Raw genomic sequence first — 24,800 nt, forward strand, 5'->3', positions numbered from 1 at the left:
CCGGCTGCAGGAAAAGCTTCTTAAATTCAAGGATTAGAGCTTGTGATCAGGAAATCTCATTCAAAGAATAGATGGAATTCTCGATACAATATCGATACTAGATTAAGTTGCCGACAGCAAATTCTCAATAAAATAAATATTTGTGATTTAATTTCTCGAATTCCGAGAAATTAAATGAGTTACGAAATCACAAGCTTTATCCAAGGTTGGTGTTTGTCAACGGAAGACTGCTGAATTTGAAGTCTATTATTAGAAGAGGCCTGGACCCACCATGGATGATGAAGCAAAAGAAGATGATTTGATTGAACTTTTGAAAAATATATTATATAAATTCCGCCTCAAAAACTTCATATCAAATAAATTGAAATGAATAAAACAAGACTTGAGTATGAATCTAATTTAAATCGGACATGTTTCGATATAAAGGGGAGTGTGGGATGTATTATTGTGCTCCCAATATTATTCCGTGGCATGTATGATAAATAATAATACAAACTCTTTGCGATAGACTCCTTCTGTATTCCGAAAAATCCTTTTACAATTTAAATTGCTTCTCACATACAATCCACAATACCATTTTTTTTTAAAGAATACGTTATTGAAAATAGGGTGCCTCAAAGAGATTTTTTTATGCTTAACTTATATATTGAGCTTTGTATTATATTACATAAGATTAAGATCAGGATTCAGATGGCCAGAAATACTTTGGAAAAAAATTGAAAACCTCTTCTGCGATTGAGATATAATATGCTACATAGTACTCATATTTGTCTACGAAGTCGAAGCCAGTATGTTAAAGAAATGAACATTAAGAAGATTGGAGGCTGCATCGGTGTACCAGGAAGATATTCGTGACACAAAAAGGAGATTTTAAAACTGAGGCTCTAATTCCAAAAAGCGATAAGTCCACATTTGGTCAAAATAGAGAAAAAAATACGCACGTATTCTTTGTATAATTTTACACAATATGTATTGATCTATAAATTCCAAAATGCGATATAAACCTACGAAAAAAAATATTTTAAGTCACGATTTATTACAAAAAGCGCCAAGTCCGTGTTTCATATTATTTAAAGCTTGGTTGATTTCGTATGTGTTTAAGTCAACCAATAAGGGAATGTTCAATATTAAAAAGGGCGTATCCCATGCTGTAGCATCTGGTAAACTCATGACAGTGCATTTAAATATGTGCCTAATGCAACATCAATTAAAAAATGAGGTACAAGTAGCACTATGTCCAATTTTATTTTGCCTATATTTATTACATTTAAGAGTTTATTGGCTGTAAAAAATTGCCATTTGGTTTTAATTTCGACATAGAATACAACGGAAAACATAATCTCACGTTAAAACAAATAATTGAAGCTTGAAACATAAAAACGTTGTTTCCCGAAAATATTGAATTGTGGACTTGTCGCTTTTTGTAATTAAACGCCTCAACTAGCCAATAAGACTAGATAACTAATATTTACGATTAAGCACAGAAAAACTGCATTGTTCGGCCATATTTTCCACAATGAGAAGTATGATTTACTGTACAATATGTAAACTTGCCAGACCTAGGATTTGAACCTAGGACCCACGACTATATAGGCCGACGCTTAAACCGCGCGGCCATCATGGACTTACAATCCAAATACCGCAGTAGCTAATACTAGCACTAGCTACATTTTCTTTTTTTTTCATTCTTGGATGGGTTGTGTCTTGCATAGTTGAAAAATGACCTGCTCAATGTAATCGCCCCATTTTCACGTATAAGACGGCGGTGAGGTCATTATCAACGAGTTTAGTTCGTGTTCCTTCTTTGTCACATACGGCTCCGAGACTATTTAATTCAATGTTCACCTTTAAAATATATCCAGATTTACCTCGCCTTTTTTGGCAACTGACCCAGAATTCTCATACAAGGCCCATTGTACACGGTTACATATAAGTTGCACGTGTGCAGTTCATCGTGGGACACTTATTTGTGCGCCGCAGTTCGTGAAACATAAGTTCATAGGAATACATTGGTACGTATCTTACAAAATGCGGCGATAGTTTGCAAATAGTACTGTTCCAATTAGATTAAGCCTAACCTAACCTAACCTAACCTAGTAAAGACATCTCCACATGTTGTAACATACTTACAAATATACTCCACGGTGAAATGCTCAACGAAGAACTCGTCATTTAATTAAATGTTACACGAACTCATGTTCCACATACTGCGGCGCACGAATAAGTGTCTTGCGGGGAACTGCTTACGTACGAATTTCCGGATACGATTGTACACAGGTTTTTGTATTGTATAACTATATTTTGCTGCTTTGCTGAACCAAAAGCGATCTTTATCAATGGCAATCAAATTGAGTGGATCAACAACTACGTCTATCTCGGACAATAAATGCCAATTGACATCTGCTACCCGGAACAGTTCAGTCGAGCTGCACTCGTACCAGTCACGGAGGTTCTTAAGCCACGAAATGCGGCGCCGTCCTCTGCTACGGTTACTATTGATCGTTCCTTGAATGAAAAGTTGGGGAATGCTGTACTTTTGTCCTCTCATAATGTGGCCGAGGTACTGTAGTTTCCTGGTTTTGATACTACGCAGAACTTCTTGGTCTTTCCCCATTCGATTGAGAACTTCAACATTTTTTGTCACCCGGTCAGTCCAAGAAATTTTGAGGATGCGTCTATACAGCCACATCTCGAAAGCTTCAAGTCTCCGTGACATCTCTTGGTTTTGCGTCCATACTTCCATAATATAAAAAAGAATAATTGAGAGATTACATAACAACGTACCATACGCAGTCTCAAACCTAGGTTAAGGTCTTGATTGTCAAGGAGGCGTCTCATTTTGAGATAAACACTCCTTGCATGAACCCCATAATATAAATAAGAGATTCTAAATTATGAGTAGCGCAACGTGGCATGAAAAGGTGCATATTGGCCATAACGCAGAAAGATCATAAAATAAACCGATGAATTAAGAGACAGACAGGTGTACGTGATGTGATAAAGGTCGCTAAGCAGATGAAATGGCAATCGGCTGAACATGGCGCTCAACGAGTGGACAATATATTATGGAAAAATGGCGTCATACAGTGGTACCTAGGGGGCACTAAATGAACACAATGCCCAAAAATCCGCTGGATCCATTTGTTGATCCTAATTCAGTAGATGTACGAGCAGCAAAGAATTATGGATCGAGATTTATGGAAGAGGCTATGTGAGGCCTTTATCCACCAGAGGATCAACCAAGGTCAATATCTCAAATCTTCGATTCAAATTCAATAAGGGAATATTAATACTATCGACTGAAAGTACTTGATGGAATTTGAATTTAAATTCGAATGGATTTACGTTTTGTACTATTCCATTTGAGTCGGTTTTTGCGAACCCCATTATCAATAATAATACACTGGATAAGTGTATAAAAAAATCGTCAAAACCTAATAATAGATCATTAGTAATTATAAACAATAAAAATACTACAACATTCAAGTGGTGTAAAATCGTCAATTCTTGGAACAATGGTAACTAATGAGTTATACCTACTTTATTTTATTGATTTGTTATATAAGTTAGAGTTAATAGTATTCGGTGTCAGTGTATATTTGCTTTTTGGTGATTGTACACAATACATGAAGATGCCGAAAGGCGAAACCCGCGTAGTAAAAAACGACTCAATTGGAATTAATAGTACAAAGCTTAAATCTATTAGAATTTCAATAAAGGAAGGTTTCTCTCGACTAATTCACTATATTTTCACCAAATTTGCACAACAATGTATTGATCCAGTGTTTTAAAAGGCTTTAAAGCCTTGTAAATTAAATGCTTCTAGTATGTATACTACTGAATGGCAGTATTTGTCAGAATTTAATAATAATTATTGAAAAACTAAAGATAAAATGAATTTTCAGCGTACTGTACTTCAAAAATCTGAATAGTATATTATCTCAAAGCATCTTGCAGCTCGATATAAATCACAATTTGCCAATAAAATAAAATATGGCACGATCCTGGATTTCTGCAGAGCGCCCGAGGATGAAAGGAAATCGGCGAATAAGATCGGGGGAGACTGGTGTGGTACCGCGCAGTGAAGTTTTCCATTTTTAATAAATAAATAAAATGCATAATATGATTTACAGGTGAGCTCTTTATTATCTCACACTGAGACATTTTTTTTTAAACTTATTGTCGAGCTTATTTAAAACTATAATAAAAAAAACCTGTAAGCGTGGAGCTATTCAGTTGTTTTTTTTGTTACAGTACAATAGTATGCCGTACATTTATTTTATTTTATTTATTTATTTAGAGAAAAAGAGTATTATGGCATTGGCTAATGCATTGGCCATTGGCATTGGCGCGTTTGGCTAATGCTCCATAATAAAATATAATAAATACAAAATATAAAAACTACTTAATTACAAATAACAAGAACTATAACAATAAAGTAGAAGAGAAAGTATTTTATTATGTAAATAATAAAGTAAAATGATGAAAACAATTATAAATTTAACCTATTTAATACATACACGAATATTATTAAAAAATCAATCTTTATGGTGATATCGAACGGTTCAACCGCACGGTATACAGCATCATGAAACATCACACCCATCCAGCGATGGGGTATCATGAAAACCGTAGAGTTACGAGTAATATTGGTTGTTGAAAATTAATATTTGTCAGTAAGTAAAGACGGATTGTAAATTAACCCGAGAAGAAGTAAAAAGAAATGCTTTAGACAGAGTTTGTATTGAAAGCATACGAAGAAGAAAACGAGTCGGAAAATTCTTTTTTTTTATCATTATCATAAGGGAAGAATCGGTATGTCATTCTTCTTCTTCTTCTTATTGTGCCATCCCCTAGCGGAGGTCGGCCACCATCAAGGCAATCTTATCTTTGTCGTCTGCTACCCGGAACAGTTCAGTGGAGCTGCACTCGTACCAATCACGGAGGTTTTTAAGCCACAAAATGCGGCGCCGTCCTCTGCTACGCTTCCCATTGATCTTTCCTTGAATGACAAGTTGGGCAATGCTGTATTTTTGTCCTCTCATAATGTGGCCGAGGTACTGTAGTTTCCTCGATTTGAAACTACGTAGAACTTCTCGATTCTTCCCCATTCGATTGAGAACTTCAATATTTGTCACCCGGTCAGTCCAAGGAATTTTGAAGATGCGCCTATACAGCCACATCTCGAAAGCTTCAAGTCTCCGTGACATCTCTTGGTTTAGCGTCTATACTTCCATACCATAGAAAAGAATTGAGAGAACATAACAACGTACCATACGCAGTCTCAGACCTAAGTTAAGATCTCGATTGCTAATGAGGCGTTTCATTTTGAGAAAGGCGCTCCTTGCGATCTCAATTCTAGTTTTTATTTCCTGAGACTGATCCCATTTCTAAATCTAAGAAATTTATTAATTGTAGACTCGATCCAACTTAATTATGTGGACGGACCTGTTAGGACTCCAAATAATTCTGGCATATTCGAGAATACAGATAGAAATATAGAAAAATATATAGAAATAATAGATAATATAATGTACTTAGCACTCGGACATTTTTGAATAATCTTGAAAGCCTCATAACAAAAAATATTTCTTAACAATAATTGGACAAACCTAGAATTCAAGTTAACAGGATCGGTCAGAGATTCTCAATCTTCTCTTCGCCACTGCACACTTTTCAAACAATGATAATATTATATAACTCTTAAGTACCTACCTATATTCTAATTGTTTTAAGTTTTATACTTTTTCAATTAAGTTTAAACCAATCAAATGTAAATCCACGTAATTTCAAAATCGAATTAAATGGAATACCTAGTACAAAACTGAAATCAATTAGAATTTAAATTCACTGAAGAATATTTACATACCAGTCACCATAATTATTTGTGTATGATATAATTATTATTTCTCACAAGAAGGATCAAACATAAAAACAATTTTTGAATATTAAATTTGTAAAAACCCTTATGATAACTTAGCGATGGTCTAAACGTAAACAATTTCATACACACAAAATTAAAGTGATATTTTGGTGTCGTCATTAATTTAGTGAATTATACCTTAGCATCGTTTATTTATTACAACGTTTTTATTAGCTCGTATTCTTGTTTGTCCGGTGGTTGTTTGTCCAGCACAAATCTTGCAATCGATTTTTAAATAACTTTCCGACTAGCTAGACATTTGAAACTTTCAGAATATATATGAACACGATGACAATGCATTCTTTTAATATTTTAGCCATCTTTAAGCAGAATTGAACGCATTTTCAGTTCTGTTTTGTATGGAAAGTTATTTCAGAAAAATCCGTAAAAAGTAAAAGACTATTATTAGTTGCTAAAGGGGTGGTTCTAGCAACTAAATTATTAATATGTACGTGCGTTACTATGGAAATAAAAATAAAATGTCAAAATGACATTGCAGTATTCTATATTTATTTATTTTGTTTGTTTGTTTGTTTGTTTTTTTTTATTTACTTCATAATCAAGTACAAGTTTGATCATATTGAGTATAATAATTAAACAGAAAATTTAAAAACGTTATATAAAAAGTTCTTTTTATCTTGTAATTATTATTATCTTTTATTTAGTGGGTACCTCGGTATATTTAGTGACATTTTTCATATGCTAATTGTATTAATTTAATATGTCAACGGCTTTTAAAAGCACTTCATAATTAAAAAATGGTTTTTATACTTGATCCTTTACTTTGTGGGTATAAGGTTTTTACTTATATTGAATAAATGTATCTTATATAAGCGACAATTAATCGTATCCTCTGTCAGTGTTCATTACCTTTGGTAAATGAGAATAAAACCTGAAAAAAAACCCAGGATTGCTTGATTATTTGCAGCTCAAATTGTTTTAGATAAAACGTTGCATTTTAACTGAAGATATTGCAATGACAAAAAATTAAACTATTGCACTGAATTAATATAAATATTTTTTCTTAACATTGCGTCCAAACTTAGTCCTAACCTCCCAGGGAAAAGGCAAAGGCAAAGGCTTATCCGTGATACTTGCCCGTTATAAATTACCCCCGAGCCACTCTGCCCGCACTACCCCACCCAGGCAGTATGAAAATCGAGTGTCCCATCGCCCGACACGCGTTTATTCTCGTAAGGGATGGTTTTGGGACTCTTTAAATGCAGTGCGGTAAATGTTTGTTTTGTGAAAGAGGATTTTTTATAATATATATATATATATAGTATGTGTAGTCACGTTCATAAATATAGATACAGCGTCAAGGGTTACTGTTCAATTTAAGAATACACAACAGTCAATCTTCTAGACCTTATTTATTGATAAGAGGGTGATCGGGGGATGGTACTCGTATCTTATTATAGCTGATGATAGTATTTGCCTCAAAGAATAAGCAAATTTTTCTTTTTAGAATATTAAGTAGCTAATAAAGTTTACCAACGAGCTAAATTAAATTAAATGTTAGATCAGGGTTTCCCAAACTATGTTCCGCGGAACACTAGTGTTCCGCTGAACCTGAATAGGTGTTCCGCGACAATTTGGAAAGGTTTTATACACTACAATACGCTTAAAGATCTTCTACAAAGAAGAAGTAAAATAAGTAAAGAATCTACTTCATATTGGCGAGTGATGATCAATCTCCACTGATGTTTATGACGTCAAGTTAGTATCTAGGTACGTACAGACGGAGGACCGTATTTTCTCATTAAATTAAATTTTAAAGTAGATGAAGAAGTTTCCAAAGTATTTTTAGAACACATACATAACTTGAAAACAAATCTTTTGCAATATTTTCCAAAAACTAGTAAGGATGGTTCCTGGGTTATTTTCCGTGGCAGCTAAACCAGTTGGCTTAAGCGCAAGTGACTATGAAAATCTAATTGATTTAATTAATGACAATTTTTCAAAATAAGGTATTATTGTTTTACTTCTGTTTTCTACAACCTATTTTCTTATTTTACCATATTTTCTTTTTATGCTGCAACGAAGTCAAAGTGCAGGAACAGGCTCGATGCCACACCAGATAATTATTAGAATGCAACTTACCAATATTGTGCTTTATTGGTAAGTTGCTGGTGCTTTATTTATTCATATTTTTTATGTTTATATTATAGTTTCATATTTAAAATTAATTAATGTGTTTTAATAACATTTTTTTAAATTTTTATTCGTAGGAATTATCCAACCTAAAAAATAAGCTAAGTGTTCCGTTAAAATTTCCAGGTTTGTGTTCCATTGCAGAAAAAGTTTGGGAAACCCTGTGTTTGATGATGGTATATGAGTCGATAACAAAAATTATATTTATTATAGTTGACATCTCGGACAGCAGGTGTCCATAGACGGAAGCATGCACGATGAAATTGCTCGAAGAACAAAGCTGGGATGGAGTGCTTTCGGACGTCTGAATAGTATCTTCAAGAGTGACCTACCATTATGTCTTAAGCGTAGGGTGTTCAACCAATATGTGCTACCCGTGCTCACGTATGGCTGCGAGACGTAGACCCTCAACACGAGAGATGTCCAAAGGCTAAGAGTCACACAGCGAGGCATGGAGAGGTGCATGTTGGGCATCACGCGAAAGGACCGTAAGAGAAACGAATGGGTTAGGAAGCAGACAAGAGTACGCGATGTAATAGACGTTGCCAAACAGCTGAAATGAAGATGGGCGGGGTACATTGCTCGCCAAAAGGACGGCCGCTGGACAAATGCCGTCATCCAATGGTACCCAAGGGGTACGAAACGGCCACAGGGTTGCCCTAAAAGCCGCTGGATTGACGAACTGGTAAAGTTCGGCGGAAATACGTGGCAGCGAACGACACAAGACCGAGAGAGTTGGAGAAAGCTTGGGGAGGCCTCCATCCAGCAGTGGATTGACCCCGGCTGATAATGATGATGATGATAGTTGACATTATCGAGACCAAAATATACAGGATTTATCTCTGCTCAAGTGTTTAACTCATCTTCCCTCTTACTCCTACAACTATTCAGAACAATACCTTAATTGTTGGTATTTTTGTAAACCGCATTAAGGGCGGACGTGCTCAGCGTGGGTCAAAATGGAGCTTTTATTCTATTTTCAAAGCATGATCCTGGACATTCCTTAAACGTTGTAGGTAATCTATTTATATAATTTTGAAGCCTTATTATCCTTTATATTTATTTTAAATATTTGATGACTGCATAAAGTATTTGTATTACATAAAATAGTATTCTTTTAAACCTCTCGCTCTAATGTTTTAGAACATAGTCATATTTCAGTACATAAATGTGCAGTGGTGTTAAAATTATTTACATTTATTAATTTTTAAACGCATTTATAAAATCATCAGTATAATTTATGTCGACATTATTATAGTGAAATATTTACGATAAAAAATTATATTGATAATCTCTGTGATCCCAAATTTGACAAGAATTAGGCATTTTATTATTCAAAAAATGGGCAAGATTAACACATTTGAAGATAATTCTAAAGATACTGATTATAAGCTATGCCTGAATAATGATTGCTTTATAATAATTATTGACCTAAGAATAAGGTTGTGTTTTTTTTGAAATACGCCATTTCTTTTGGCATTCCCCAGTGGTTAAGCTACAACATACGGCCGTAGCCATAAATTGACAAACTAAAACTGAAGTAGGGAGTAAGAACATTAACATGTTATGCGTTAACACGCACGTCTTTGAACATGTACCTAATCGAAAAAAAATCTTTTTTTAAACGTCATTACCAGCATAAGTCTTGGCCATCGATCGCCGCAACACAGGCTGACTCACCAAGAAGTTATCGTACGACCTCCGTTACCGCTAACGTTGCGTCTACCATCTTATTATAAGCTCATTTTCATCTCAAGACAGTGTAACCCCGAGAGTGATTGTACTAGTGGTGAGTGCGGGAACAAAGAGCCAGATTAGCGCGCCCGACTTATCAATATTAAAGGTTAGTGCCCAGAATCCCTGTATAACCCCCAGCATCCAAGTCGTTAAATTTTTTTATAAATTATAACAATATATTAAAAATTACCAAAGCCAGGTGCACAACGACAACAAAGTATCATGAGAGAAATTGATCAAGCGGAAGCTGAATAAAAAAAATCATTAAAAATAACACAAAAACGTTCACAACACACTTTTCATTTATATGTCAGTTAAGTGCGAAATAGATTATGGTGCATGTCGCGGACTATCACGTGACGTCACAGTAAGCTGCCGCTACGAGAAAAGAGTGTGTAATGTTGTTTTTATTGGTGTTTAAAATGTTATCACACTGATGGTCCCATCCCGTAGCATATTTTGAATCTTTAAACGAACATTGTCAGTTGGAAAAATCTGACGAAATCACCAAAACGACAATGAGATCATCTCACGTTGAACCGCACTGCATCGACACCTGCCTGACGTTTTGAACGTTTTTATCATTTTCTAGATGTCTACACTTTTTCGAATCATGTCAAAATCACGTTTTTTTGTTTCTGGTGGTTGGCACTAGATATGTATTTTCTATAAGAATATTGTCTAATATCTATGATCTGCAGGTTGAGTTCTGTTGGATATAATTAATTGCAAGTAATTTTAACGTACGCACACGTAGAAACTGTTAAAATTATTTGAAATTAGCATGAAAAATTAATGATAATTTAAAATACCAATACATCAGAGTTGGCACTCTCCATAATTGAATTTAGAGAGGTGGTGATCGTTCAAAATATTCTGCAAAATGACGAAACCATAATATACTACATTTGTCGCCGTGACAGCGTGACAGTGACGTGACATGCATCTCAATTAAATCACAACTTTACACTCTTTTTATCCTCGGCCCTTCATCATCAGGGGCGCGACAATCCGGTGTGGGTATTGGCTTCCTCCAACAGCTTCCTTCACCTGTCCCTATCCAGTGTGGCCGCTTTCCAATTCGGTACCCCCAGAATACGGTAGTCACTGGCAGCTCCATCCAACCAGCGAATCTTTGGCCTACCTCTTCTTCTTCTCTTCTTTCTTCCCTATTGGATTGCTGGACATCACTCTCTTCGCCAGTACATTGTCATTCATATGGTGCATATGACCTAGCCATCGCAATCTCCCAATCTCAATTGATTGAACTGCACTGCAATCTTCGTACAGCCCGTAGAGCTCAGCATTATATCTTCAATTAGTGCCGTCGCTGATCGGTCCATATATACGGCGGAGAATGTTTCTTTCAAAAATGTTCAGGACTTCTTCATTTCGCAGAGTTAATGTCCAGGTTTCCGATGCGTAGGTGTAGGATCCTCGGCTCTTACATCACAAAATTGATTATTTTAATATCCTCTCCCGACAATTGTTCGGCACGCAACTGCGCTGGTAACTCAAACGGATCGCCGAGTAGTACCCATTACGTATTCATTTCGCAATAAATCGCCTTGTCGAAAATTTTAGTGGGCCTGACTAGAACCGGTTGCCATAATTCAAAAACCCTCCGAGAAATAGTATTATTATAATATTTATTTCAGTCCCACGATGAAGATTTATGTAGTAAGACAACCCAATTGCGCTGAAATCAGGTAATCTTAATTCCGATCAGTGAAATATTATTGGGTGACAATTCTCTGTGGAATCAATTATTATGTTATCTTGTTAAGCTTTCCCATAATAGTAGGAATTTGTTTTATTTAGGGTCTCAAAGGAAATTACAACCTACTCCAAGATTTTTTTACATCTTCTCCTATCCTGGGCCATTATCTTCCAGTTCGTATCCGGAAATTTATACGTAAACAGTTCACCGCAGAACACTTATTCGTGCGCCGCAGTACGTGAAACATGAGTTCGCGTAACATTTAATCAAACAACGCGTTCTTCGTTGAACATTTCACCGTGGAGTATATTTGTACGTATGCTACAACATGTGGCAAATTTTATGAGATGTCTTTACAAAGTTAGATTAGGTTAGGGTTAATCTAATTGGAATAGTACCATTTGCAAACTATCGCCGTATTTTGTAAGATACGTACAAATGTTTTCCACGGTGAAATGTTCAACGAAGAACTCATTTGATAAAATGTTATACGAACTAATGTTTCACGTACTGCGGCGCACGAATAAGTGTCCGACGATGAACTGCATACGTACAACTTACATGTAACCTTTCCAGTTGCCCAACCGGCTGATCTAGCATGTTACTTGACACTAGTCAATGGCCGAAGTTAGGGCTTGTCAGTTAACAAGTGATAATTTTTCTATTCAAAATGCTTCTTGGCTGGGCACTGTCAGAGTGGAGGTAGGCTGTTAAGATCTGCATAAATAGTGCACACTAAGCTTTGTCAGTCATACGTATTTGTTTTTATTGAACTAACACTACAATTTACAGATGGTAATGGTTAGTATTTTTATAAAAATTAATTAAACTAAACTATCATAGATAAAAATATTATCCTATCTATAAAATATCCAAAGTTATGTATGATAGCATTGTATGTGTTATAGATGAACAATATTTTAGTAGTACATTTTAAGACATTTTGAGGTGTAGAGGTTTCGTATATTTCGCAACGGAAATCAAACAGTTGACTTCCGGCCTAACTATAATGTAGTCGATACGCCCCGCTTGTCCGCGTATCCTTCTAAATTCAAAATTCAATCTACTTAAGTCAACCAATATAAATATGACAGTCATTTACTCTGTACCGTCTTTATACTAAATTTATTACCACAATATAAAACCATGATAATACCATCTCTTTGTGTTATTCATCACGTCCCAAAACACTCCATATCAGGCACACATCCGCAACCTTCAGAACAGATAAACATAACATCGGGGACCATGGCCCCCACAAGGCGGGGGTGACAGGGCTCTAGCCTGGGAGCCCGGGCTTAAAGAGGGCCCGGCATCGTGATTCGACCAGTTAACTCGTTCAGTGCGCTCACTGCGCTTGGCCCAAGGCCATTAGAGGTCATTAGCATGTTATCCAATTGGTGTAATTAAGATGTAATTAGTAGCTCATCAGTGAATGTATTAAGTAAGCAGTAAGTAATACACCACAAATTTGATGTAATATTGAAAAAAAGTCGCCTGCGGGCTTAAAAAATATTAACATTTAAAATGACTGTGCCATGCAATTAAGTGTAGGTAATATGATGATTGATATAATTAAATGACAATTGTGATTTTTTTTACTTTCTGATTATTTTTAGTGTATTTCCTGACTAATGACATTGACTATTTATCCAATATGATGAAGGTTTGCAAGTTACTTGACTACAACAAAAGGGGGTCGTGATCAGTGCTTCCTAATATGATGCCGAGTAGTGCCGACAACTCAATAATTCTTGATTTATTTAAAAATACAAAGTATCGCAAAATAGACGTAATACCCATAATCCACGGAATAGCAGTTAGGGTACACTACTGTAGAACATCACACTGCCCTTAACCTTAGCGATAGGTAGGGAGCCATCCATTTCTCGTAAAAAACAAAATCTGTCAATACAAACCTCTACTCCATGGTTTCCCAAACTATGGGTCGCGACCCACCAGTGGGTCGCGAGCGAATATTGAGTGGGCCCTCACCACCGTATACATGAATTTAAAAAAATAGGAAGTAGTAATAGTAAATAGAAGAATAACTTTGACGACTATTTTGGGGAAGAGATGAAAGAGTTTGATTTGTTGCGTTGGATTTGTAACCCATTTCAAGACGACTTACCCATTAGTATGTCAACATAAGCAAGTGACGAACTCGTTGAAAAATAGTTTCAATCGTAAACAGTTAACGAAATTCTGGCTCTCAGTTGCTGATAATTATCCTTGCCTGTTCGATGAAGCTATGAAAGTCCTCCTCCTCTTTACTACCTCATATCTATGTGAGATCGGATTTTCGGCTATGGTTAACATTAAAACTAAATACCGAAATAAATTGGATATATTATCAAACTCACTTCGATTAAAAGAAACTAAAGTTGAAGTTGATGCTAAAACTGTAATGAAGAAAAATAAGAAACAAATACATCCTTCCCATTGAAATAACTTTGTAAAAAAACCTTGCAGGTGTAGGTATTTAAGTAATATTTTTTTTTTATTTAAGTTGTGTTTCATATTTCAACAGTCTTTTATTCATATTGGTAACACTTATAATTTTTTTTTAATTTCAATTAGAACAAATAAGACAGCATTATGTAGTTCCACGACTCGCCACTAGGGAATCTGAGCATTACCAATATTTATGCCCTCTTTTCTCTAAGACAGCTAAGAGGTGGGTCCCAAGATTGGAAATTTTTGTTAGATGGGTCGGAGCCCAGTCAACTTTGGGAACCACTGCTTTACTCTGTGGAGGCCCATATGATCCTATTAGGATCGGACATGGTCGAAAGAAAAGAAAGAATCTAGCGGCTCCTCTTCAAAATCTGGATCAATGTCTGGAATATTGGAAGTATTTAAATATTGTCTCCCTCCACGAATATAAATAACGTAACTATGATTACAGGTATACTACGAGAAACTCTTTAACGAATTTTAGCGTTTCAAAAAGTAGTTAAAATTGGGCTCCTCCCATTTTCTAAAATTTTTAATTTTTTTCAAGAATTAAATTTACTTCTTGGGATCCGGGGGCCATAACGATTCGGGGACGCTGAGCTATAGCACCTTTAACCCCATGGTAAATCCGGCCCTGGACTCATTAGCATATTTGAATCAGAGATTCATGATTTCATAACCGGACACAATTACCACTCGTCCATCGTCGGCGCTCTAAATGAACTACCCTCATATTTTGTAGATAAAGAATACAAAATTCTACCGTGCGTGTCCTATGTACAATTTAATGTGTTTGTTAATACTGAAAGAAAAAAATACTGACAAAGATATAATATGTTAAAAATGTAAACAATTAGGTTTGGTATCTAATGTAAGAACCTACAAACAATAATTAAATTTTCTAGTAAGTTAAAAACTTATATACTTAGATACTTTTTTTTACATAATACCTGCTCGAGAATTCTTCGTTTCCGTAAAAGTTCGAAGGCAACATCTTAAATGAGTTAATTAAATAAGAGCAGGAAGTTTTGTTTTTCATTTAATTAAATGACTTCTTCGAGCTTAAAGCTCCCGGTGTTACGGGCCATGCTTTCGTGATTCGCTAAAAATCAACGAACATCGTAGCATTTTCACTCTATATTCTGAAAGTTGCGTGTATACTGAAATATAATATTATTTGGCATTTACTAACGTTATTTCACACACAAGTTTTATCAAGTACGAGGTCCAAAATTTATGTTTGAGCTTATGTAAAATTATACTTTTTATATTCAACCAACCGAGCTTTTCATTAAGTCGCTTAATTTATTGATATACACTTTATTTTACGTATATAAACTATAATAATTACATTCGTCGATAATAAAATATTTATATCTAGGCATATAACTGTCAAAAAGAAAATAATTCTGACAGCCAAGTCAAACAAAAGAAATTAAAATTGAATCCAAATACAAACTTGTCGTAAATATTCAAAATTGGAATTTGCCATTCTTCATAGTATGTTATAGATGTCAGTTGAGTCCAAGTAGGAAATGGAAATCAAAGAAACATTTTTTGACTTTTAGATACAAAGATATTGTATGCTTTGATAAGAAATGACCAATGCAATATGTGAAATGCATATTTAGTAAAATTGTAAAGGTGTAATTAGGATTTAAAATGGTATAAATAACGTGTAAATAAGTACCTACAATGAGTGAATAAGGACACACAGACAAAGGTTTGCGATGTAATAGAGTTCGCCTCAAATGGAAATGGGCTGGATACATAGCTTGAAGAAGGGACAATCGTTGGAAAAATCTAGTCATCCAGTGGTACCCAAGAGGTACAAGTCCGAAAAGTAGACCTAGAGGCCGCTGGATCGATAAAATGGCAACGCAAAGCACAGGACAGAGAAGTTGAATCAACTTGGAGAGGCCTTCATCCAGCAGTGCATTGATCCAGACTGATGAAGATGATGAAGTACAATAAATAAAATATAAGTAACTACTATTAAAGTTTATGTCATATATTTTTTTAAATATTAATAACCATGCCCTTGTTTTTTCATACAAGATGGTTGGGTGGGTTAGTTGCATTGATGTGGGGCTAATTAGGTTCCTCCATTTATATCTTTAATTTTCTTTATGGCCAGGATTAAATATTTTGTGTAGTGTTCTTGTGTTGTTCTATTGCTTAGTACTTCGTGAGGCTTTTGGAGGTCAATTTCATGATTATACTGTCTACATCGAGTCCTGAGAGTCCATCGCTCCCTTTCTAGTATAGGGCAGTCGTTGATGATATGCCACACAGTTTGAGATGTGTTGCCGTCACATGGACAACAGTCATCATCCCTCAATTTAATTTTTTTAGATAAGCTCGCACCGCTCCGTGGCCTGTTAGTATCTGTGTGATTTCGTGGGATATTTTTATATTCCTGGCAAGAGTGATGTTTAGTTTGGAATAAATTTCTGCGTTATTGATCCTGTAGCGGATGTTGTGTATCTGTGGTTCCATAGCTCTATTTTGCGGAGCTTACAGGGAAGTGTGTGTAGGTTGAAGGTATTTTATCTGTTGTGGCTTGTTTAACGTATTTACCAGGTTTCCGGCTATCCCTGTGTGACTTCTTATCCAGAAGAATCTAGAGTTTGTTCCTATCATTCGAAACTGTGTTGATAGTGTTAAAATGTCCCTTACTAGTGGGTGTGTGGATGATGGGTTTTGGAGAGCTACCAGACTGGATTGACTATTATGAGAATACGTTAACATAGTTGTATCTGTGGAACTTTAGAACTATATAGAACTATAGAACCATGTTTTCCATCTGGTATTAATTACTAGTGAAAAAAACATACTTATATTAGGAAGAATTTATTATCAAAAGTTTGCGTTAATATATTTGACTTATTATTCTGCTAACTTGTGCATTCAATTATTATAATATTGTACGTAGGAAGGTTTCCTGGCATGCGATTAGTAAATTGTAGGGAGGAAATAAGAACACAGTTTTTTTATTTAATAAATGCCTAAAACATTACTTTATTATAAGTATTAAGACCTATTTACAGTGATAATAAAACAGGAAATAATAATTATTGTGATTTTTATTTATTTTATATTTATGTATTAGTTAAACTTATTAATTACACTAAACATTTCTAAGTATATCGAGATATGATTTCTGATATTATATCATTAAAAAAGTCGTTTTATTTAATTAATCATTGAAGACATTTTTATGAAAAGTGTTCAATTTGGCATAACTACATCTGAAAACATGACTTTTCAAAAAACATGTTACAAAATATGTGACATAAGACAACCAAATAGTATAAATCAAAATAATTTTCAAGGTTCTGAAAGACTAATGCTTAATTATTAACTCACTCTCAAAGAATGAGTTATAAAGGGGTCGTCCATAGATGACATCACACGAATTTCAGTAATATCCTTATCCCTCGTCTAAATTACATCACATTGTAACTCAAATTGCAAAATGTGGTGGAAAATTAGTAAATTCTTACGAAATATTTTATTCCCAGAGAAAACTTTTTATTATATTGGTTCAGTGGTGTCATATTTTCAACACCGTTCTCCCTTTATACCTTTGTCATAAATCACCACATTATAATATATCAAATCCCCTCGCTCATTGACTTGACATCATATATGGATGATCCCTACACCCAACTTATATACAGTTGTTGTAGGTATCAGCGTATTCTGATTATTTTGACAGCCATGTGAATGGAATTTCAAGAGTTCAATCTTTGACTGACTGACTTACAGAAAGCGCAGACGTAGCCAGTTGTGGCTGCACACTATCTACAACCACGAGTACTCGCATATGCGCTGGCCCTTACTTTCAATAAATCAATATTTCCATCTTCGTTTTTTTTGTTATATATATTTTAAATTCATTTTTTTTTTGTTATTCGGCACTTTGCATTAGAGTAAAATCAGTAAACTCAGTCAAATCACAAAGTAACTGCTCCTGAGACATTTCCAGTCTAAAAAAAATGATGCTTCACACCAAACGTAGGGTCCCGAGATACACCCGATTAAGACCGGGTGTGGTGTGGGGCGGGTGTGGTATGGTGGGGCCATTAACTTCAATGTTGGTACCAATATTCATAAAGATAATATACTGAAAACATACGATGGGAGAAAGAGATTTACTATAGGGATGGTATGGTTGGGGGTGGTATCCTTATAAAAAGAACCAGGATTTCAGACCCCTTAAAACAATACATTGCTCCTAATCAAATTTTCTGTCAAAAATATATGAAGGATTCACATACTACTTAATAAAACTAATAAAATTAATAAATGCAAAATTCTTCAATTTCAATAAGTATATAAATCTAATAAAAATTGAATACATATTATTTTATTACAAAAACTTAATTTTTCATAGGTACTTAGATGCCATGAAATATTAAAAAAAACTTTTGTATTTACGTAATATTTTTTTTTTTTTAATATAGGTAACGTAAATTTTATTGTATTTTTTTTCTATATTATAGACATCATTTTATTTTTATTAATACAATAAATGGGGATAGTGAATAAACAAATTTGTGAAATTTAAATTTGATAATAATTAATAATTCTGTGAATTTTTTTATAATATTATTGTTTTATAAAACAAAAAAAAAGTTCTTATAATAATAAATGCTCGATGTCGATATTCAAATCTTTACATAATAAGGGCAGTCTATATTAAAAACCTAAGATTTACAATACCATTTTATAAATTATTGATATTTTAATTATAAATACATTGTTTTAATATCAATTAATTTGAAATTTGATGACATTAAAAAATATTTAATTTTACAAATAAAAAAATCTCACTAATTGAGAGGCTGAGACGTAAAGAACTTGGAACTATGTATATTGTAAGACTTTATAGTGATTCCAGATCGATTTTAACACGTTTGAATTGGTAACTATAGAAACAATTCAACATTGCTAGCATTCGTTATTACAACGTTTTTCTTAGCTCGTATTCTTATTTGTCCGGTACAAATCTTGCAATCGATTTTTAACTAACTTCTCGACTAGCTAGACATTTTTAACTTTTAGAATATATCAGAACACGATGCCAATGCATTTTTTAATACTTTTAGCCATCTTTAAGTAGAATTGAATTCATTTTCAGTTAATTCTGTTTTGTATAAAAAGTTATTTCGACACCATTATTGGTTGCTAGGGGTCTGGGGTCCTAGCAACTAAATTATTAATATTTACGTGCGTTACTATGGAAATCAATATTACATGTCAAGTATAAATTTGATCGTTTTAACTAGTCAAGTCAAGTTTATATGATTCAACAGAAAATTTAAAAACGTTGTATATAAAAAAAAATATTTTTATCTTATAATTATTTTTAAATAAAAAATATACAAGCGGTTAGTTTTGTGTTATGCTTTAGATATTTTATCTTCACAATGATGTTTCATTGAAAATCTCGTGTATTTAAAACATTAAAAATCACAAAATATAATATTTACTCATTTTTTTTTATTCAACATGAATTATTCAAAAGATTTAAGAATATAAAATTTTCAATCACATATTAATTAATATTGAAGTAGATTTAATCAACATAAATTTAATGCATGTGCATACTAAACAATTCATTTGCTTCTCAGCACCTCAATTATTATGATTTTAAAATTCCGATAACATAATAATATACGCTTTCTTCAGTGAAATAGACCGGAACGCAGTTTTGGTTCGTGAAATCCTCAATACTATCGCTCTGTCAAATTACGTTCTTTTTCGTGAATTATTATTAAGATTCATTTACATAACATTTTTATTCTTAAAGTTTAATATGAAACGCATGGTAGGTATATAGCAGAAAAATCGAACACATTTTAATATTTTCGAAAAATTATCGAGCGCTCCGGTTGGTGAAATTCTACATTACGAGCGCTAACTTTCTTTAAAAATACTCAAACACGTACTAATACAAAAGGTTTTTTCATCTCAATCGATGGTATATTATTTATGCAATAAGTGGCCACACGATTATTTCACTCAATTGTCAATGTTAATGATAATTTTATGAAATTTAAAAAAAAAGTTTTTAAAACATATACTTATCTGTATTTTGTTGTAAGTAATAATTTTATTTCTTCAATTACATATAAGTTTCAAAAAGTCGAAAATCTAATTAAAATGTAAAATAATATTGCTTAACACACAAAACGATATCATCAGACAAAAATCTCCCTATAAATTTAATGTTATCTAAGTAGTTCATAAAAACAGGGAGTAATATAAGTAAGAAAGCTTTAAAAATGAATAAAAAATATGAATAATGTTGTTGGTCAAATTAATAATATTCATGTTGAAGGATTTTTTGGATATTATAATTATTGAAATTAATTATTTAAATTTTAATTGATTATTCCATTTGAATCGTTTTTAGCGACCCGTGTTTCGAATATCGGCCTCTTTATGATACTATGCACATTCACACATACCACAATATGTACCTACAACTGACACTGATTACGGTTACATATCTATATCTGAGTCAGTTGTAAATTTAACATAGTTGAATGTGCATAGGTGCCTGAAGATGTCAATAGGAGAAACCATATCCGGAAATTTGTACGTAAACAGTTCACCGCAGGACACTATTCGTGCGCCGTAGTACGTGAAACATGAGTTCGTGTAACATTTAATCAAATGACGAGTTCTTCGTTGAACATTTTACCGTGGAGTATATTTGTACGTATGCTACAACATGTGGCGAATTTTATGAGATGTCTTTACTAGGTTAGGTTAGGTTAGGGTTAATCTAATTGGAAGCCATGGCAAAGCGGCAATTTGAATTTCCTGAAAATTATATGTGGAGTATTATACTACATCGTATCCGGAATTTTCTACGTAAACAGTTCACCGCAGGACACTTATTCGTGCGCCGCAGTACGTGAAACATGAGTTCGTGTAACATTTAATAAAATGACGAGTTCTTCGTTGAACATTTCACCGTGGAGTATATTTGTACGTATGCTACAATATGTGGAGATGTCTCTACTAGGTTACGTTAGGTTAGGTTAGGGTCAATCTAATTGGAACAGTACTATTTGCAAACTATTGCCGCATTTTGTAAGATACGTACAAATTATTCCACGGTGAAATGTTCAACGAAGAACTCTTCATTTGATAAAATGTTATACGAACTCATGTTTCACGTACTGCGGCGCACGAATAAGTGTCCCACATTTCACCGTGAAGTATATTATTGTACATATGCTACAACATGTGGAGATGGCTTTACTATGTTAGGTTAGGTTAAAGTTAATCTAATTGGAACAGTACTATTTGCAAACTATCGCCGCATTTTGTAAGATACGTACAAATTTATTCCACAGTGAAATGTTCAACGAAGAACTCGTCATTTGATAAAATTTTATACGAACTCATGTTTCACGTACTGCGGCGCACGAATAAGTGTCCCACGATGAACTGCATACGTACAACTTACATGTAACCGATAAACCCATATAGTGCTATACAATGGTCACTTAAAGGCCACAGGGCTGCCCTAAAACAAATCCGACTTAAATACGTGGCTGCGAAGAGTGAAAATAGTTATGGGGAGACCTTCATCTACCAATTAATAGTGATGATATTATGCTGCGAATATTTGACATGGCGGATTGATGTTTGTTTTACTACAATATGTTACACTATACCGTAGAAATCATTGTGTCTCTTCGATCCATATTTTCAGTACTTAATTGAAACATTTAAAGTTTAATGATTAGGTATTACGGGTAGAGTAGACTCTGTAAACTTTAGAAAACGCTGATCTATTATTCCCTAATGTATTTTAAAAGCTGCGCATTACACTTAAAAGATAGGGGTAGAGAATTCACCCCATATTTTTTATAAGTTACCTTTTGCTTAGTGTGAATGGTACATTTTAAAACAAAATACAGATACAAGATAGCTTTGACTACTATCAAGTGCAATTCTGTAACACTATAGCCATACTTTTCACAAGTTTGGTTAACTACAACTTATAATAATTCAAGGAAAGGTAGATGACAGCCTGCAGCAACGTGAATAGAATGAAATTCTTTTAGCTACGCAACCTCTGTAAGTGGTTCAATGTCCAAGGTTAAGGAAGTGTACTGCAAGTTGGTAGTCAACCTTCATTAGAAGACAGCACCAAAAAAAAGTGAAAACAAAAAAAAACGATATAATATTTTAAAAAAATTCATGCGAGTAAAGTTTTGATCAAATTGAGGTGCATGTCGCCTACTATCACACGACGTCACAGTAAGCTGCCGTTACGGGAAAAAAAGTGTGTAATGTCGTTTTTCTTGGTGTTTAAAATATTATCAAACTGATGCTCCCATCCCGTAGCACATTTTGAACCTTTAAACGAACATTATCAGTCAACACACATCACCAGAACAACAATGAGGTCGCCTCACGTTTAACTGCATTGCATCGACACCTGCATGACTCGTAACGTTTTGATCATCTTCTACATGCCTAAACTTTTCGACCGTCATGTCAAAATCACGTTTTTTTTTGTTTTTAGCGGTTGGTACTATGTATTTACTATAAGAATGTTGTATATTATCTATAGTCTATGGTGTGCAGGTTGGCTTTTGTTCAAAATGTGATCTATGGATGTCATGTCGCAAGTAATTTTAACGTACGCACACGTAGAAATTGTTCAAATTAATTGAAATTAGCATTTATTAATTACTAATACATTATAGTTGCCACTCTTTATCAGTGTCATTCTTCAGTGAATTTATAGAGATGGTGATCGTTCAAAATATTCTGGAAAATGACGAAACCATAGACTAAATTTGTCACTGCGACAGCGTGACAATAGGCGTCATGTAGGCGACATGCATCTCAATTTGATTCGCGCTTAATGCATTTATCAACTTATGGAATATTACATCTTCAAAGTACATAATAGTGATGTATTATACCTTTATCTAAATACATAATTTGACCAATTTGAATATTATTGAAGTATAAAAACACACACAATAAAAACTATAATTACAACAAAAAAAACTCTCAATCTATATTATAACCATAGACAAACCTACACGAATTTCAGACAACACGGCCGCCATCTTGTCTTCGAGCTGTCAGATTCAAACGAAGATGAACTGCGCGCCGTTCTTTATGCACGATTTTCCCGCACACGTGTTAGATACGTCGGTGAGGTTATGTGTCAACGAGTTGCTGAAGTGAACATGGTCTTCGTCGATCTCCGGAGTGAGCCTCAGCCATTTTCCGTGGCAGTGGGGCGCTGACAATGCCGAGAAGCGGGTCGTTCTGGAGACCACACCGTGACCTTGGCACCTCCAGTTCAGACTCTTGCGAAGGGCGTCGGTTTCACAGCGCACGCATACTCGTTCACCTGGAAAATATAAAAATAAAACGAATGACCATTATTATCTGTTTACAATATACAAAGATAAGCTTCATGCTACAACCATATTTTGAAAAGTTTTATGTGATGTTTTTAAGCTCAATTTTCGCCCACTTTCCGGAAATAAAGAAACCTGAAATTGCGTACACAGAATTTTATACGATGACAATAATATGTATTATTTTAACTTGGGGGCGGTCCGGTATCTCTGACATTGCGACTCTATACAACGTTAGGTCGGCGCTCAGGTATTCAACGAGCGAGGGAGTTTACATAATATAATCAGTGGCGGCTCGTCCATATGCACTACGGAACTGCAGCACCCCCAAGCAATTTGAGAAAAATGTAATATTAGACATAAATTATTTATGTATATTATATGAAAATATTAATATTATTTAAGCGTGAATTAAGCTCGCCCGCGCACTGATACATCCAATAATTATCATACACCGCGGTACTGCAGTACCATTTTCAAACGAATATGCTCGATTTGTCGAAAGGGGGTGCAGGGAGCGGGGCACATAGCTGAGAGCATGGTTGGTACTGCCGGCCCGACAGTATTTTGCCGTTTCTGCGTTCGTACGTGAGCACGCGCGCGACAGAGGAGGAAAGAAATATAGCTTGAATGATTTATTAACACTGTTAAAATTTATTTCTGCAAGCAATTTATGCAAAGTTATTTATTTTAATTAATAATTTATATTTAGTTTTGATATTAATAGTAAAATATAATTCAAGTAAACATTTTTTTATTTTTAATCAATCGCAGCACCTCCAGATATCTTATCCACGAGCCCCCGCTGCACATAACTCATATTATTACGCTATGCAATTTCAAAGGATGTCCTTTTGTAACTTTTGTTGATTGTTTAACTGTTTAACAATAATTATGTTCTCGTTAATTTACACATATATCTTGAGAGTTGCGACAAAATGTCTTATATTTTAAAATAAATATGCTCAGTCAAATATATCGCGATAGAAAAATTGACTTATCTACGTAACCCGTTCGATACATTTTAACAATCTAGCAAAAATTATATTGAACACGCTTACTACATATTTGATGAAATCCAAACCAACTCTAATGAGGCATTTATTGCATTGTAAAAAGCTACCAGTTTATAAATCAGAAGCATAATACAATATGTTTGTGGGTGAAGCCCCAAATCTCAACACTCACGATCAATGGTAACAAAAATGTATACATTATTATACCATATTCTATCTAATACGCATTAAGTACCCCTCAAAATGACATCAGCTAAGAAATAATTATAATAAAAAACTACTCTGACGATAATCCACAAAATACAGGACCATGTCTGATCCTAATAAGATCATATTATTATATTATGGGCCTTCACAGAGTGCGGCTTGTATTAACAGAT

At 34.2% G+C, this 24,800-nt stretch overlaps 1 protein-coding gene across 1 annotated transcript in view; it reads right to left on the reverse strand.

The window, feature by feature from the left end:
- Nucleotides 1–19,423: 19,423 nt before the first annotated feature.
- The window catches only part of vex (somatomedin B and thrombospondin type 1 domain containing protein vexed), a 335,439-nt gene continuing 330,062 nt past the window's right edge, over nt 19,424–24,800 (reverse strand). Inside the window, exon 6 of the mRNA XM_085950346.1 lies at nt 19,424–23,394. Within this exon, the coding sequence (XP_085806472.1) occupies nt 23,126–23,394 (269 nt within the window). The 3' untranslated portion in view covers nt 19,424–23,125. The remainder of the gene's footprint in view (nt 23,395–24,800) is intronic.

The sequence above is a fragment of the Rhyacophila brunnea genome, unplaced genomic scaffold, assembly GCF_057557595.1.
Source record: "Rhyacophila brunnea isolate RB1 unplaced genomic scaffold, BYU_Rbru_1.0 scaffold_23, whole genome shotgun sequence".
Taxonomy (NCBI): Eukaryota; Metazoa; Arthropoda; class Insecta; order Trichoptera; family Rhyacophilidae; genus Rhyacophila; species Rhyacophila brunnea.